General features: G+C 53.6%; 5 protein-coding genes across 5 annotated transcripts; 2 read left to right on the forward strand and 3 right to left on the reverse strand.

The window, feature by feature from the left end:
* Positions 1-2120: 2120 nt before the first annotated feature.
* On the reverse strand, positions 2121-2474 carry EsH8_IV_000104 (uncharacterized protein; the record flags this gene model as incomplete). The annotated part of the gene is made up of 1 exon (XM_083264994.1): positions 2121-2474. One exon carries the CDS (start codon positions 2472-2474, stop codon positions 2121-2123), a length of 354 nt encoding a protein of 117 aa, XP_083123889.1.
* Positions 2475-6145: 3671 nt separating this feature from the next.
* On the forward strand, positions 6146-6655 carry EsH8_IV_000105 (anthrone oxygenase family protein; the record flags this gene model as incomplete). Its single annotated transcript, XM_083264995.1, has 1 exon — positions 6146-6655. The coding sequence occupies one exon, from the start codon at positions 6146-6148 to the stop codon at positions 6653-6655; it is 510 nt and encodes a 169-aa protein (XP_083123890.1).
* Positions 6656-6903: 248 nt separating this feature from the next.
* On the reverse strand, positions 6904-8508 carry EsH8_IV_000106 (amino acid permease/ SLC12A domain-containing protein; the record flags this gene model as incomplete). The annotated part of the gene is made up of 2 exons (XM_083264996.1): positions 6904-8303; positions 8367-8508. 2 exons carry the CDS (start codon positions 8506-8508, stop codon positions 6904-6906), a joined length of 1542 nt encoding a protein of 513 aa, XP_083123891.1.
* A 4991-nt stretch (positions 8509-13499) lies between these two features.
* Positions 13500-14525, forward strand: EsH8_IV_000107 (NAD(P)-dependent oxidoreductase; the record flags this gene model as incomplete). Its single annotated transcript, XM_083264997.1, has 2 exons — positions 13500-13615; positions 13688-14525. The coding sequence occupies 2 exons, from the start codon at positions 13500-13502 to the stop codon at positions 14523-14525; spliced, it is 954 nt and encodes a 317-aa protein (XP_083123892.1).
* Positions 14526-14816: 291 nt separating this feature from the next.
* Positions 14817-15231, reverse strand: EsH8_IV_000108 (uncharacterized protein; the record flags this gene model as incomplete). The annotated part of the gene is made up of 2 exons (XM_083264998.1): positions 14817-14909; positions 14968-15231. 2 exons carry the CDS (start codon positions 15229-15231, stop codon positions 14817-14819), a joined length of 357 nt encoding a protein of 118 aa, XP_083123893.1.
* Positions 15232-15979: the final 748 nt, after the last annotated feature.

A 15979-nucleotide genomic window follows, 5' to 3' on the forward strand; every position in this document is an offset into this window, starting at 1 on the left:
TAGCTGCCCCAGCGGGGTTCTCATGAACCTCTATGCGGAAGTCTTTGGTAATCCGAGGATATGACATTCGCGCGCTCCACCGGTCTTGGTCCATGACATCGCCTCACTCACTATGGCAACTCAACCTACGATTGCTTCTTGCAACTGTCGTGGTCCAAAATCTGTCCTTCAAACAGGCCTGACTCAACGACGTAAGGGCACTCAATCGACTGATGGCCTTTATGTTGGCGAGCGGCTCTTTCTGTCATTTCGAACTTGGTCAAAAAGCTTTGGTGTCGGGAGGAGATCGAGGTCGAGACGGGGCGGTCCATTTGAGGTCACTGCGCAGGGAATACGGTGCCTGCTCGGGTATGAGACACCGGATTGGAGAGTTACTGGAGAGCATTGATTGCTGTTGTCGGTCTCGTCTGACTTGGCAAGCAGGATACAGAAGAAGGGGGGCTGTGGTTGAGTCTTTGGACTGAGATACCGGCAGAGACGGACTACAATGGACTGGGAGAGGGGGTTGGCCCTGATGAGGTGGTTGTACCAATTAAAGAATCAAGATGAAAAAATCCCCAGATGCGGTGTCACACGCGTGTAAACTTTGCGGAATTTGTATAAGCCCCGTCAATGCCGGTGCCATATGTTTTCCTCGGTTGTGTCAGGAAAAACCATCGGGCAGAATTCTCATCCAATGGTATCATCAAGTGGAAGATTTCGGCTCAGTAATCAAATTAGCAGCACGCGTATGTGGACATATGGAGATAATGCCGTCCCTCTCTCTCTCTTTCCCTCTCTCTCTCTTTCCCTCTCTCTCTCTCTCTGTGTGTGTCTACGCTCTACGGGAGTGGGTGTGCTTGCAGTTAGTTGGTCGTGCGCGTGGTTTTTCGTTTCTGGATAGTTATTACGCAGGGCGGTGGGCATCCCGGGAGTTAGCCCCCCCCCCCCATGAGAACTGGAGCATTTCGGGCGGCGTATTGGCCATGCTTGATGGAGCATACTCTTTTGGCACGGCATGCCCGTCTCGTTAGAGTCTCGGGCGAAGATGGGTCGTCTTCCTCTCCGGAGCGGTGTGTACCCGCGCCGATATGGCTGCCGCTGTCGCCGCGCTCGTGGCGGGTGTTCTGTGCGTGTGTTCACCGCTGTGCGCGGCAGTCTTGGTCGGTGGGGCAGGATGTTGGTTGCGGAAGGCATGCCACTCCCCCATTTAATTCGCCTGCTGAGAAGCAGCCGGGTGGTGTTTTCGGTATCAGTCGTAAGCTGTGTGCTGGTTGTCTGGCGCTTCACCCTACCTAAGTGAACGGTATCGATGGTGCAAACGTCTCGATTGCCCTGGCTTTGGCACGGAGTTTTGCCTTACAGCGCTAGCGAGCGTACATGGGACAAGTGCCTACCAGAAAGTCTGAAAACACCTCCTAATTGCCCCGCCACATGAGCGGTGTTTTCCAACTTTCAGGTGGGCACTGTACCGTCCGCGCAGCCGGGACTTCACATCTAAAAAGGAGCAGACATCGATTAGATGAAGCCCATGTTGGCGCCCAATTTCATGGAAATATTCCACATATTTGCCCCCTTGGGCACCCGTCCCGTCTAAATTGGATAGTTACTGCATATGACTAGTCATGGAGAAAAAACTGAAAAACTTACAACCTCCTCTTGTGCTGCCCTTCGCCTCCAGAGCCTTAGCTTAAACATTGAATATTCACAGGAGGTTTCAGAACATCAAAGAGATGGTAACCATACATCATGATCTGTCGCCAAAGCGCTCGTTATTTAGACTTTGTGATGCCCGCGTAACAGGATACAGTTGGCCAGGTTTAAACTTAATACGTTGGTAACACTTAGTTCAACGCATTTATAGTATCGAAACATGTGCTTGCATTCTCTAGTTCTAACCAAATCTAAATGAAAAACGAAAACATCCCAGTTCTATCTGCCAGTAGTAGCCTCAAGTTGCGATCTTAATGCTATACTATGCACGCTCAAACACCCTTCTCAATTGACAAAGCACTCCATCAGCCGGTTTATGCGTGGCATCAACTCCTAGAATCCAAATGTTAGTCCCGTATCTCATTGGAGACCAGCAGAGTACTGGGCGCTTATGTGGGTAGCAGGAACTCACCTGGGCCGTTGGGAGCTTAGCGGCACTTGTGGCGGCCGTTGTAACGGGTAAGGTCGATGCACTCATCCGGGAACATGCCCGTGGGGCAGTCGCAGAAGCCGAGGGCGACGCCGCCGGCAAAGTTCTCGCAGGCCAAGGCGCAGCGGTTGCCCGGGCCGCCGTCGGTGCCGGCCTTGCCGCACGAGGCGAAGCCCGAGGCGCAGAACCTGTCCGGGAAGTTGGTGCTGGCGTCGCCGGCTCCCTCCTGCGGCACTCTGGCGTTGAGGGCGGGAGCGGACTCGTCCCTCTTGATGTCGGTGGGGATGCTGGCGGCTGCCGAGAGGGAGGCCATGGCGCTGATGGCGAGGGTGATGGTGGCGAAGAACTGCATTTTGAATGTTGCGTTGGTGGGAGAGTGGTGAATGATTGTGTTGAAGTTGGTAGTTGCTGTTGTAGCGAAAGTGAGAGTGAGAGTGAGAGTGAGAGTGAGAGTGGTAGTTGAAGTGATTGTGGTAGTGATAGTGAGACTGATGGAGTGAGTGATGATATTTGAAGATTGGCGAAGATATCACCAGTCTTTATACTCGGTGAACCTGCCCCTGAACGTGCTCATTTCTATTCTCGACCCAGCAGTCCGTTCGCATGGTGCCCAGCATTCGAAGCTATTCAGGTTCTACAGGAGGCACGGCATCTGAATCGTGGCTATAGCATGAGCCCGTTGGGCGTAATAGATTAAGCCAAGTCTGCGTTTCTCTACATCGTGACAGCGTTGATCAAAGCGCCGTCGATTGGATACACGCCGAGCCCGAGTTTCCTTACACCGCGAGAGTGTTCATCAAAGAGCCGTCGAAAGCACATCATGCCTTGCACTTGTGGTCGGATCCGAAGCATCGATGCCAAGGTCCGGCTTTCGGAGAAAGTATCCCTTGAATCCAAACACGGTATCTGACGTGCGGATTGCCGTTGCCAAGCCAGTTTCCCGTAAATAGCATTCGGCACAAGGTCCCAACTTTAAAGTTAAGTATAGAGTTTTTTTGACTGCCTGGACGCCGCCCCACCTCTCTGCCGACCGGTAAAGACAGGTATGCCCAATCACACTACACCTCCAATGCGGCATTCACGCAGTGACAGTCTACGATCGTCAAGTACACCGCGGCGGTGATAATAGCATGGCGTACGGATGCTATGTTTGTTGGGGGGCGCCTTCTGAAGATCATTGCCTCCGGCAGGCCCAATTTCCTTTTTTTTCCGATTAAGAAGGGATGCGGCCCGGCCGGTCTTTGACTCCAAGGGTATTGGGTTGAGCATCATGCGGTCCTCCTGTTAAGCAAGGTAACCCTGATTCTAACGTACGGCGGAAAGGGCCGTTGCTCAGGTTGAGACGAAAACCGGGCTAATTTGCTTCGGTCCATCACTAAGGCAGGGTGCAAATGCTCCGCTCTTCGTCGCAGACCCAGGGACTGCTGCCGACCCCCCACGTCCAAGTTGAATGAAGGCACGACCGCAGGGCTGATAAGCGCGCTATGCATCACGAAACCCCGTCTCCAAACGTCCCCTAGCTCCCTGCTGCACGGGCGTGGCGGGCGCAGTTGATTATCTGGGCGCCCTTACGTCAGCTGTCAGGTCCTCCAAGGCGAGACGCCGAGGCGAGCAGCTGTCCTAAACAAGCGTAAGCGCTGTTTAGACGCATGGACAGTACTATAGCTTCGACGCCATTCCAAGAGCGTTTCTCAGGAATAGACCCGGATGCAGAATATCTCGCGGTTATACTTGTCTGGAATCTGTGAACTCTAGCAGCGGCCACCACCGCCTGGGCATGTGGCGTAGTCTATAATGGTACGATTGCTCCACCACCAGCTAACACATGACTATTCTGATATGACAAGACTTCTTTCTGTAACAGAATGGTTGAATCGCCCGGGGCGGTGTAAAGAGAGACTCATAGGATGTCCCTCGTATCCTGCGAATTTAAGAAACCAGGGCCTGTTTTGACACATGTGAAGTCGAGCTCCAACCCTCACCAGTCCATGGTCAGCATCAGATTTCAATATATCCAGAAAAGGAAAAGGGATAGGAGACAGGTGACACTGCTAGCAAGAAAAGATTCACTCCTTCTTTCTCGTTAATGTTATGAACATGGGCCGGAATAAGAAAGCACGCACTCTGAAGTCTGGGTTGATATAGCCATGCCCGCATGAAAGTACCGGCCCTTTGTTGGCCATTGTCTACCTGGGTCGCTGAACCATTCGTATGATGTAATTTTACCGCAGGGCTCAAAACAAATCCGGAAAGTTTTGATCATCATCTCGAGTTTACTAGAACAATAAGACTGGTTACGTTATGTTGAATGTCTGTAATAGCGTGGCTATTGTAAAATGTAGATGCGCGATAGGATACAAAGTTAAAACCAGGTCATTCACAACCACCCAATTGAGTTGTCCCGGTCTTCCATCGACCTGCTAAGATCCGCCTCCCAGAACTGCAGAACCTGTATTGAAGGAAGAGGGTCCGGATGATCTGGGCCGAGAATATTTTGTCGATGCTGAATGCAATCGCCCATCATCGCGAAAGCTTGGTCTCTTTGGTCGCATTCATACCATGTCTTGGCTAGGTCGTGTAGACTGGAAAGAGTAGAGGGATTGCTTACCCCTAGTATCCTCTTGCTCACCTCCATCACTTCTAAATCCAACTCGCTGGCATCACTCCATTGACCTTTTTCTGGTATAAGCTGACATGTTGACCATGCCGCCCAAATTGATAAGATTCTCATCACCGAGCACCCTTTTCTTGTCTCTACCACCTGCACACGTAGCTCTTCGGCATCTACCAATCTTGGTTGGTGATATAGATTAATGCTAGGCTGGCTATAGCTCCTATTGTGTCGGGATGTTCATCACCTAGGACCATTTCTCTTCTCCCCATCACTTGTATTTGTAGCACTTCCGCCTTATCTCATCTGCCTTGGTGACTGTATGTTAATGCCAAATTTGCCGTACTATCAAGGTATCAGAATGACCCTCACCCAGCACCCCTTTCTCTTCTCCATTAGCTGCAATTGTAGTGTCTCAGCCTCCTCATATCTGCTGTCGCTTAAATATAGCAAATTTGAAAACTGCCTACGACCCACCAGCCGACTCGAGTTCGAGATCGCCATTATCTGCGCCCTATGCCGAAACCGAGGAACGTGAATCGCACCCGATATATCAGTAGCTTTTGGGTCTTGTCCGTAGTAGCAAACCTACAAGTTTTATAGAATGGTTTAGCTTGAAGTCTACTGGAATATAAATGAGTCTTGAATATGATAGTATCTAGTTTAATAGGGCCGATAAAGATGATTCTTACTCGAGAACCATAAATAAGATGGAGGCAGGAGGAGCTATATTTGTCTTGAGGATTCAATTAATAGTGACGTGGAGATCCCGTATGTGTCTGCCTTAACAATGGAGGTATTCCAAACCCACACGCACATTGAAGTTTCTTCGACGAAGACGAAGATACATAGCAGAAAAGATCCAATGATTCCAGGTTGTTGACATGTTTTTACCATAGATATTCTCTCCGGCGGATGCTTTTCAGACGGCGCGGGAGGGGACGGGAGAGGTGGGCTGCTCCTCGATCACCCCCACCTTGGGGGTACGTACCCCATCCCTTCTTAGCTAGGTACTGTAGGTAATCCGCACTTCACTGTGGGGAAACTGCGTTCCAGCGGGCGCTTACACGGGAGCTTACATAGTACCGCCCAAAGGCACCTGAAGGGGCATCGTAATTGCCCCACTGTGTCCCGCACTGCACACCCGCGCCCCGCGCCCCGGACCTCGCTCCTTCCTCCCGCAGACAGCCAGATCTCGAACTTGAGCTCGGCCTCGTCCTCCACCTCCCACCCTTGTCACTCTCTCACGTAATCTCAACCTCCAGCTCCTCACCCTTCTCTCCTCCGCGCCAATTGCACAACTTCACATCGTCCTCGGTCAACAAGACCACCATCAACTCACGGACAACGACTCTGCACCACCGCTTCGTCACCAACGCGACTCAAGCCTCCTCGAGAAGAAGCGCTCCGCAATGTCGTCTCAACCAAACCCAATCCGCAACATCCAGACGTCGACCGTCTTTGTCAACACGACCCTCGCCGGTCTCAATCTAGGCCTGTCCGTCTTTGTCATACCCCGCTTGCTCGAGTCTCCAACCCCGCTCATGCTACGACAATGGAGCAACATGTACAAGCGAACCAGTCGCCTCTTCCCAATCCCAGTCCTTCTCTGTGGGTTGAGCTACTGGTACATGGCCTACGCATCCCGCCACCTACCCAGCAAGTCGAGGCTGTTGGCCGCCGCCGGCGCACTCTGCTTTTCCATTGTCCCGTGGACAAAGCTCTTCATGCTCGGCATCAACAAGAAGCTGTTCAGAAAGACCGAAGAAACAAAGGATATGGGTATCATGGCCATTGGCCTGACCCAAGAAGAAGAAGAGGGAGCCAAATACTTGGTTGACCAGTGGGGGCTGTACAATCTCGGAAGGAGTCTTGCCATTGGCCTCGGTGGTGCTGTCGGACTGTACACTATCGCCTCTTGAATATGTTGAGTCTTCTGCTTCTGGGTTGCGTACCTCTGGTTTTATTTCCTGTATCGGCTAGAGCCTTGTTGCGGCAAACGGCGTCTTTTATGTGTCACATACCAATTCTCTCTTGCCAAACTTTTGAACTCATGGGTATCATCATTACAACTATTCTACTAATTATACATCGGAATGCTGGTTTCTACCTCTTCCGCCTCCTCTCGCCGACCATCTTTTTTCTTCCCTCCACAACCCGTTCATTATGCTTACGTTCGCAGGCTACCAGTCGTCACATCGGCATCAACCGCTTTCAAAGGCATGGTGCGGTTGAAGATCTTGTGGCCAACCAGCAGAACGACGAACAGGATGACACTGACATAGGCGGTGAAGAAGTCGCTCGTGTTCCACTCAATGAAGACGGTGAAACCGTTCGTCAAGATGATAAGAACGTTGAAGAAGAGGCCATACCAGGACAGGTACGGCTGCAGCGGAGCCGTGTACGGCAGGATGTTTCGTGAAATGTTCTGCGCCTTCAGAGCCGCCATGAAGCGGAGATGGCAGATATTGATGCAAGACCAGCTGATGAAGCCGGCGACGGCAGTGACGTTCAGGAGCCAGTCGAACACAACACCGCCGTTCTCGGACAGGTTCATGTAAGCAAGCAGACCGACGGCAGACGTGGTAGCGACAGCCATGTAGGGGGTTCCGTTCCTGTTGGTCCAGGTCATGAACTGCGGGGCGCACTTCTCGTTGGCGAGCGAAACGAGAATGCGGGAGCCCGAGTAAACATTAGAGTTGGCAGCGGAGAGGACGGCGGTCAGAAGCACAGCGTTGATGATGTCGGGCAGAGCCTTAACGCCGGCCAAGTTCGCGGCGATGACCAGAGGAGACGCCGAGGCGTTCTGGGAGTCGAGCAGAAGCGACGGGTTGTCGGACGGCACGAGGAGACCAACGAAGAAGATGGTGGACACGAACAGGGAGAAGATGCCCCAGAAGGTCCAGCGGACAGCACTAGGCACACTCTTGGCGGGGTCCTTGGTCTCACCGGCACCAATGCCAACCAACTCGGATCCCTGGTAACTGAAGCCAGCCGTGATCAAGACGGACCAGAACCCGACAAACTTGCCGACGGAGCCCTCGACGACGGACTCGTTGAATGGACCCGGGTTGACCCAGTACTTGAAGCCAAGGTAGCCCTGCTCGCCGACGCCTGCGTTGATGCAAATGGCGAAGATGATGAAACCAATGATGGTGACGACCTTGATACTGGCGAACCACATCTCGAACTCGCCAAAGAGGCGGATGGGCATGAAGTTGAGAGCAGTGAAGACAACCCAGAAGACGGTGATGAAGATGGCGATGCTCAGGCTCTCGTTCCAGTACTGGATGATGACACCGGCGGCAACCAACTCGAGAGCGAAGGTGATGGACCAGCTGAACCAGTACATCCAGCCCATGGCGAAGCCGAGGGTGGGGTCGATGAACCGGGAGGCATACGAGGTGAAGGCGCCGGGCACGGGGATGAAGGTGGCCATCTCGCACAGGGCCGTCATGACGGAGAAGACGATAGAGCCGATGAAGATGAAGGCGATCAGGGTACCGACGGGGCCGGAGGTCGCGATGGCCTTGCCGCTACCGAGGAATAGACCGGTACCAATGGTGCCACCTACGGACGATGTGTCAGAACAACTGCGACCCTGGTACTACAGGATTTCGATCAGTGGCATACCAATAGCAATGAACTGCAAGTGACGGCTGGCAAGGGCTCTGTGAAGGCCGTCCTCGCCATTCTCCAAGTCGGTCTTGGAGCCGTTGTTGGGAGTGACCTCGCCCTCACTCGCCTGGGGCGTCTTCTCCTTGGAGCCGAACATGATGATGAGGTTGTGGTCGGGGGCGAATACCGCACGGGACGTTCACAGACTAGAGCGACAAGTCTCGTCGACCGCGGTCGGATGCAATGAGGACACGAGATCGGGGGAAGAGGGAAGCTTGTTGATTCGCTTCTCCAGAAACCACCAGGCGCATGAGCAGACGTAAACCTGGGGGAGACAGGAAAGGTTCCGCTACGACCAGAAGCTCGTGGCATGATTAAATACAATACGGGCCTTCTCTTACTCAACGGGTTCCACTACGCGTCGACTCATCGCAACCGGTAACGGTGGCCACTGTCGAAAAATCTCGAGCAGTGGGCTCAAAGGCTCGCTCGAGACCCCCCTCGCTTTCCTCGTTGCGGGTTGGCCGATGGAGACGCGGTGGTCTCACGGTCCATCACGCCCTGGTAGTGCGACTCGGGAGTCGGCCGGCCGCGGGTAACAGCGGCGTGGTCCAGGGGGTATCCATTCACCTGCACACGACCATGAAAATGGAGCAGCAAGCAACGACATGCCATTCGGCTGCACCACGACAACGCCGCCGCCGTCGCCGCAGCTCGCAGTTCGTCCGATTGCCCCGGCATATGTGCATGGCTGTTGGTGCTAAATGCACGCAATACGCCAGGGGAGACTGCCACTGGGCAGAGAGAATGGAATGGGCGCCTTCAAAGGCTCGAGTTCCAACGCCGTCGCGCCACCCGATTCCCACCGAGCTTGGCCCGAGCCTCGATTTCCCTCTGTGAAATCTCCGATTTTCTTCTCCGCCAAGCCAATCATGGCGGCTTAATTCCTGCGAAGCCAATGGTGTGTGCAGGCCTTGCCCAGCCACTGGACGGGTAGAATTTTTCTCGAACGTTTTTCCCCCTCTGATCCTATCCCATTTCAAGCTTCCTCCAACCGATGTTGGGTGAGCTTGTCGCCATCCGTTGCCAAGTTTTTCTCGACCTCGTCGGACAGCCGATCTCCACGGAACGGGCGCGTCCCCAGCCGGGGCCAGACATAGAGTCACACGAGTACACACTACTACGTTGCAGCGCTGCGGTGCTCTCGTCGCGCATCCACCCGACCCTCGTTGCCGTCGTCGTCACTGATGCTGTCCGTCTGTCAATATCAGCCCTACGGCGCCTTGAATGACACACACACACCACCACCACCAGGCCGCGCTAAACCGAGCGAGCGGCGAACTAACTAACTCGACAGAAAATTTTCCTTGCCTGTCCGTCTGGGCGTTCCCGCCCGTTTCCCAGTCTGGTGATGGGCGACATCCTAGCGAGATTCGTGCCTCGCGGTTTCGCCCCAAGCCTCCCTTCCATCCAAGGATGAGAAATTTCCTGCCCTGGTTTCCATTACGTCTTTTTGTGGGACTATTTGCAGAGTTTTTCTCTTGGTCGGAGGAGTGGGCGAGCCGTTGAAGTCGGTCTCAACTTATCAATAAAGTTGTGTGTTTTCTTTGTGTCAACTCCGTGTGCGATTGGAAGCTCCTTTGTCGGCGCGTTTTGGTGAGATTGGTTGCTTCTTTCGAGATGCCGTCGCGGCACGCACCTCACCTCACCTCCCCCCCTCCTACCCGGCCCGCCCCACCCATGCATCGGATGCTGGTGCCGGGCCCCCGTTGAATGATCGGAGATGAGGACATCGCCAGCTGCCGGTTCCGCGTCGGCACTTGACCGTCTAACCGGCACCAGCCTTTCCCTTTCCTTACCTCTCGTGCATGCCGCCCGAGTCGTCCCTCTCTCCCGCCGGCACTCCGTTGCCATTCGGGATGCAGGACTCGGTGCCGGTTCCCGAATAGGTACTTCCGGGCGCGCGTCCACTATTGTCTCTCTTCTGTGGCATCCACTCGGCACATAAGTCGCCGGCGGGTGTGCACTGCACCTCCACCTCCACCTCCTCCCACCCTACGGAGTCCCGTCGTCCCCCCACATTTTGGTGATGTGTTGGGGGGAGTGTGTTTCGCCAGGTCAACGTCGACGGGCTTTGGGCGGCGCAGAAACCTGTTGCACGGGCAAACTTGAACCCGAAGCTTTGAGCCTAGATATTTCAGCGGGCTGCATTTTGTCGTTGTCTTCACCGTCGTTGTGGGTGGTTGTTGATGTTATCGAACGAGTACTTTTTTTGAATGCATCGTGACAAGTCGTTGGTAATGATACACCAACCGAGGAGGAGGCGCGACAGCGCTCGCTTCCTCTCAGCCGGCCTTTTGGGGGCGGGGATGCAACCGTGGTCAGCCCGTGAAAGCATTGCGCTGCCCCATGACCTGGGGTGCTTATGGGCGAGGAGGCCGCCTGCGATGGCTTCGCAATGCCTCTGGAGGAGTTAAAGTTGCAGTGAAAAGGAGGCAGAGAACGCCTTGTGAGCGAGGAGGCGGCCTGACTCGCCGAAAGTGCGTTGTTTTTGGTGTCTTAGCAGCCAATAAGGGGATACAATCTGGGTTCGCCTACTGAACTATTGGCTCTCTGCTGGGGTTTCGTACTGCCTCTGGAGGGCTTAAAGTTAAAGCACATCAAAAACGCCTTGTGAGCGAGGAGGCGGCCTGCAATGGCTTCGTAATGCCTTTTGACGAGTTGAAGTTGCAGAGAGGGTAGTTGTTTATGGGTGGTAATTTCCGGTGAGCTGGGGGGTTTGATTGTCGTGCTGCCTTTGGGGGGGTTAAAATTGCAGTGCTCAGTGCACCAAGTGCTTTTTCGGTGTGTTGGTAGCCAATAAGGGGATGCAATCGGCGATTAGCCTAGTAGCATATCAGCACTCTTGTGGGGTTAAAAACGCAGTGAAGTGACCTACGGGAGTTGAATAGTCAATAAGAGGATGCAATCGGCGATTGGCCTAGAGCATATCAGCACTCTTGTGGGGGTTAAAAACGCAGTGAAGTGACCTACAGGAGTTGAATAGTCAATAAGAGGATGCAATCGGCGATTGGCCTAGAGCATATCAGCACTCTTGTGGGGGTTAAAAACGCAGTGAAAGTGACCTACGGGAGTTGAATAGTCAATAAGGGGATGCAATCGGGGATTGGCCTAGTACCATATCAGCACTCTTGTGGGGGTTAAAAACGCAGTGAAACTGACTTCGGTGAGTTGAATAGCCAACAATTGGATGCAGTCAAGATTAGCCTAGTAACATATTGGCTCTCTGTGATGCCTTTTCACTACCTATGGAGGGCTCAAAGTTGCAGTGAAAGGAGGTTGGTCGCCGCGTTGCCTTTGGGGGCCATTGGAAATGTAGTGCTTACCTTTTCGGCCGGGCGTCGGGCTGTGCAAGCCATTTTTCGGTGTATGTTGTCAACCAATAGATGCAATCGGGATTAGTCTATTTAAGATGTTAGCCTCTGGGGGGGTTAAAGTTGCAGTGAAGTAAAATGAGGCTCTGCTCTGTTGACCCCTTGGATTACGGCTCACCGCACCAGCGCCCATAGGCCCATGCGGTACGGCGCCGAAGAATCAACTTAGGAACTGGGTGGGCGTACGCAGGTGTCGACACATCGACGCCTAAATTGCCCGTTGATTTCACCTTTCAACATGCACTCCCTTTTGGTTGGTGGCGGGCAGCTGCAGAAGGCGGGGAACGAATGGCTGGAGCGTCGAAGCACCTCTTGCCAAAACCGTCATTGATTTCATGCGGCGATAATGTGGACGTGCACATTTTCTCTTCACTGAGGAAGTATTGTAAAATAAGAATGCAGTGCATCGTGTATTGGTATCTCATGGCGATCTCTCTAGCACCTCGGGAATTGCCATATGAAGAACAGCTGCATTGACAGGGGGAGGCACTCGGCCGTATACCTAGCGAAGAGAAGTGCGGCATCACGATGCTTGGTGAGATGCACGCAGATGAGCTCGTTGCTGGTAAGTATGAAAAGTACGTCGTTGTAGAGTAAAGATTGCCGCTCGAGGGACCACGGTTCTCGTGAACAACTTCAGAAAGACGAGACTCGGAGCCGCCCTTTAAAGCATGGTCCGTCCGTCGTATTGTACTTGAAAGGGGTGGCGATCGATTTCGGTGAGTAGGGTGTTTAATTGGCGTGATGTCTTTAGGGGGGTTTAAAAATGCAGTGCAGTTAGGGGGGTGCGTTGCTCCCCGACTCTCTCGATTCGGTATATTGGTAGCCAATAAGGGAGATAAGATCGAGATTAGCCTACCAAGATATGCCAGTTCTCCGCGCTGCCTCTGGGGGAAAGTTGCAGTGAATTGCCAATTCCTGTGCGGCTCTGCGCTTGCGCTTTGCAGCGGACGTCTCCCGCGCCGGTAGGCCCATGCGGTACGGCGCCGAAGAATCAACTTGGGGATAGGGGTGTACGCAGGTGCCGATACATCGGCGCCCAAACCTCCAGGTGGTTTTGCGTTCTAACTTGCCTTCCCTTTCGGTTGGCGGCGGGCAGCTGTAGGTAAATGCGACGGAAGGAGAGGTACGTGGGGGACGTGACGCCGATGCTGTAGCGTCGAAGCATCTCCTGACAACACCGCCACTGATCTCATGCAGAATGCGATGCGACTGTTTAGACTTGCACGTTCTATTTCCACACAGGGACCATCCCAAAATGCTGTAAATCAGAAGGGACAGAATAGAAAGAGTGACGTTTTGACGGCATCTCCTCGCCACCTCCTTGTCAGTCGTCCAGCGCCCAAATCACCGACCGATGAAACTTTGCGCTGACAGCCTACTTCTTGCACATCCTGATTATTCGTACTAAGAAAATATCTAGGAGTCATTTTTAGGTTACTGGCAATTTTGGCTTGATGACTACAATAGGTGTCCTGGGTATGAATGCGGTTTCGGTAACAATATCCGAATGGCCGTCCGCCAATCGGCGAAAGTGGAGCTTTTGCCGCGATTCAACCTCTCAACTGAAGCGGGTGCTGGACTGCTGATTCACGACACAACACAGTCATCGCGTAATAGAGTACATCGGTCGATTGATTGTTCAAGACGGACCCGGAAAAAGCAGACGGGCCAGAGCTTTGCGTCGCCAAGGAAACCGGCAACGTTGTCCATCATGGCGCTCTCACTGCCGAAGATCGGGATCCTCTCGATCGGGGACATGGGCATGGGCATCGCCAAACTGCTCGTCTCGAAGGGATTCTCAGTCGCGACGAATGGCGAAGGCAGAAGGTCAGAACTGATCAAACAATTGCCTCGTATTGTCCCGCTCGTTACGATTGGCCGCTGATGCCCCCCAAACAGTGAAGCAACCATCGCCAGAGCGCGCAGCGCCAACGTCGAGGTTTTGAAGTCGGACGTCCATCTTGTTCAGTCACGACCATTCATCTTCTCAGTCGCACCTCCCAGAGACGCCCTGAGCATCGCGCAGCGCATCATCAACGCGACCAACGCGGCGAAGCTGGAGAAGCCTCTCTACTTCACCGACCTCAACGCCGTTTCGCCGGCCACATGCAAGCAGATAGCCGGCATGTTCGAGGAGGCCAGAAGCCCAGTAAGGTTCCTCGACGGGTGCATCATTGGCGCGCCGCCGAAGCTCAAGACCGCAGGCGCCGGTGACGCGGGTGCGTGGAGCGTCCCCAACATGCCGACATCCGGACGGTACCCCATCAGTGAGGCATGCCCCGAACTCGCCGAGACGCTGAACATGCGGCACATTTCCCCCGAGATCGGCGCCGCCAGCGGGCTGAAGATGTGCTTCGCGACCACGACCAAGGGCTTCTTGGGCCTGGCCATCCAGGCCTTCACCACGGCCGCCAAGCTGGGCGTCGTCGACGAGCTGCGGAGCGAGATGCGGGAGGCCGTGCCCGGCCTGCTCGAATTTGCCGAGACCACCGTCCCCCAGGTGCCGCCCAAGTCGTACCGGTGGGTGCGGGAGATGGAGGAGATCTCCGATACCCTCCGCGCCGAAGGCGGCTTCGAGAACGACAACGATGTCTTCCTCGGCATGGCGGAGCTGTACCGCACCATGGCGGAGGACCCCGTCTTGGGCGCAGAGAAGATCGGGGAAAGGAAACGGGGGACGACGGTTGACGACCTGGCTGCGGCGCTGGCAGAGGGTTTGGCTAGCAAGAAACATTAGACTACAGGTTGGTGCTGCAAAAGCCACTATAGACAATCCAAGCATTTGAAACCCAGAGCTCGTGGGCCACTGGTGGTTTTCGGTGGCTTCGCCTTGTATCATCTGGCAAGGGAACGGAAGCGAACAGGGTAAGCAAGAAATTCTCGGGTGGGATTCAACGCCGCTTTAGCCCCTTCTGTTGTAACATGCGTGACGCTGCGAAATTCCATTGTTTGACAAGTTTTACTATTGTACAAGTACGGCAGGTGAAAAAAACGTGTACCCATTATCATTTCTCATTGCAAGAGACCTTCATGATTGCTTGGCTTTGGCATTCTCATCAGCAAGCGCTTGTGCATGCGCTGACGCTGACCCTTTCGGTGGTCGACCACCCAGCACACGTGCCTGTTTCATAAGTTAGAAGACCATCATCTCACATGCAATTCATGGTGGGAAATCTTACCTCTGCCTTCTGTACCTGCGCTGCGTCCTCCCTTGTGACCTCCTGCGCCGGCTTCCGTGCGACTTCCCCGGCTGTGGCAATGAAGTTCTGCTGCTTGTCGTGGATGCTCTGCGCTGTGGCTGCCGTGCCGCCCTTGATGGGGCCGAAGCCCGTCAGGTCTGTCTCGGCGGATGCAAGCGTCGAGGCCTTGGTCTGGGTGATTGGCTCGCCTTCGGCGGCCTGCTCGCGGATTTCGTTCTTGTTGGGGAGGAGGTGAGATTCCATTGTGGCTGAGGGCTGTTGATTTGATTGATGATGTGGAAATGTTTATTGATGAGCTTGGACTGCCTCTGATGTGTTTGTGTATATACTGCTAGAGGCTTGGGACGAGTATTGCACAGTAATTGCTTCTTTTATTGCTGCACTTCGGGTCCGATGATATCATGCTGATGATGTACCCATCTTCTACTGATCGTCCGCGGCTGACGTTGTGGTGGGTCGGAGGACCGCAGTTGGGATTATCGATGGCGAATAGCCTACAGCCCCATATATACAGACATCTAGACAAACATAGAAACCCATCGAGCATTTTGTTAAGACTCGGGTCAGCTGTTTGAGAAACAGCTTAGACATTATCGTTGGCTGCTGGGACTTTGAGTGGCGCTAATGTGAGGGCTTCGAATTGAGCTGTATGACCTCAAGTACAGCCGTGAGTTGGGAGGGCACCAAGACTAACACAGCATTTGTAAATATACTATGTCTGAAGCATCATGGATCAGAAAAGGTCAATCTTTAGAAGAAAAGACGCCCAGAAGCGGTGAGAAATGATTGTGTAAAACCCAGAGTTGGTAGGGTTATTTCAAGGAAATATATACGTTGAATACAATTTAGAAGACTTCCTTGCTGCCAAATTCCCTCCGTCCAGAGTCATAATCTTAATCCGAGGTAAAGAAAGACTGGTGAAACAATGTTGCACCTGAATCCCTCGCATGATGTTGTTTACTGATAGTTGACGAGTTGGCTTAGCCTCGTC

This window comes from Colletotrichum jinshuiense, chromosome 4 (assembly GCF_051148585.1).
Source record: "Colletotrichum jinshuiense chromosome 4, complete sequence".
Taxonomy (NCBI): domain Eukaryota; kingdom Fungi; phylum Ascomycota; class Sordariomycetes; order Glomerellales; family Glomerellaceae; genus Colletotrichum; species Colletotrichum jinshuiense.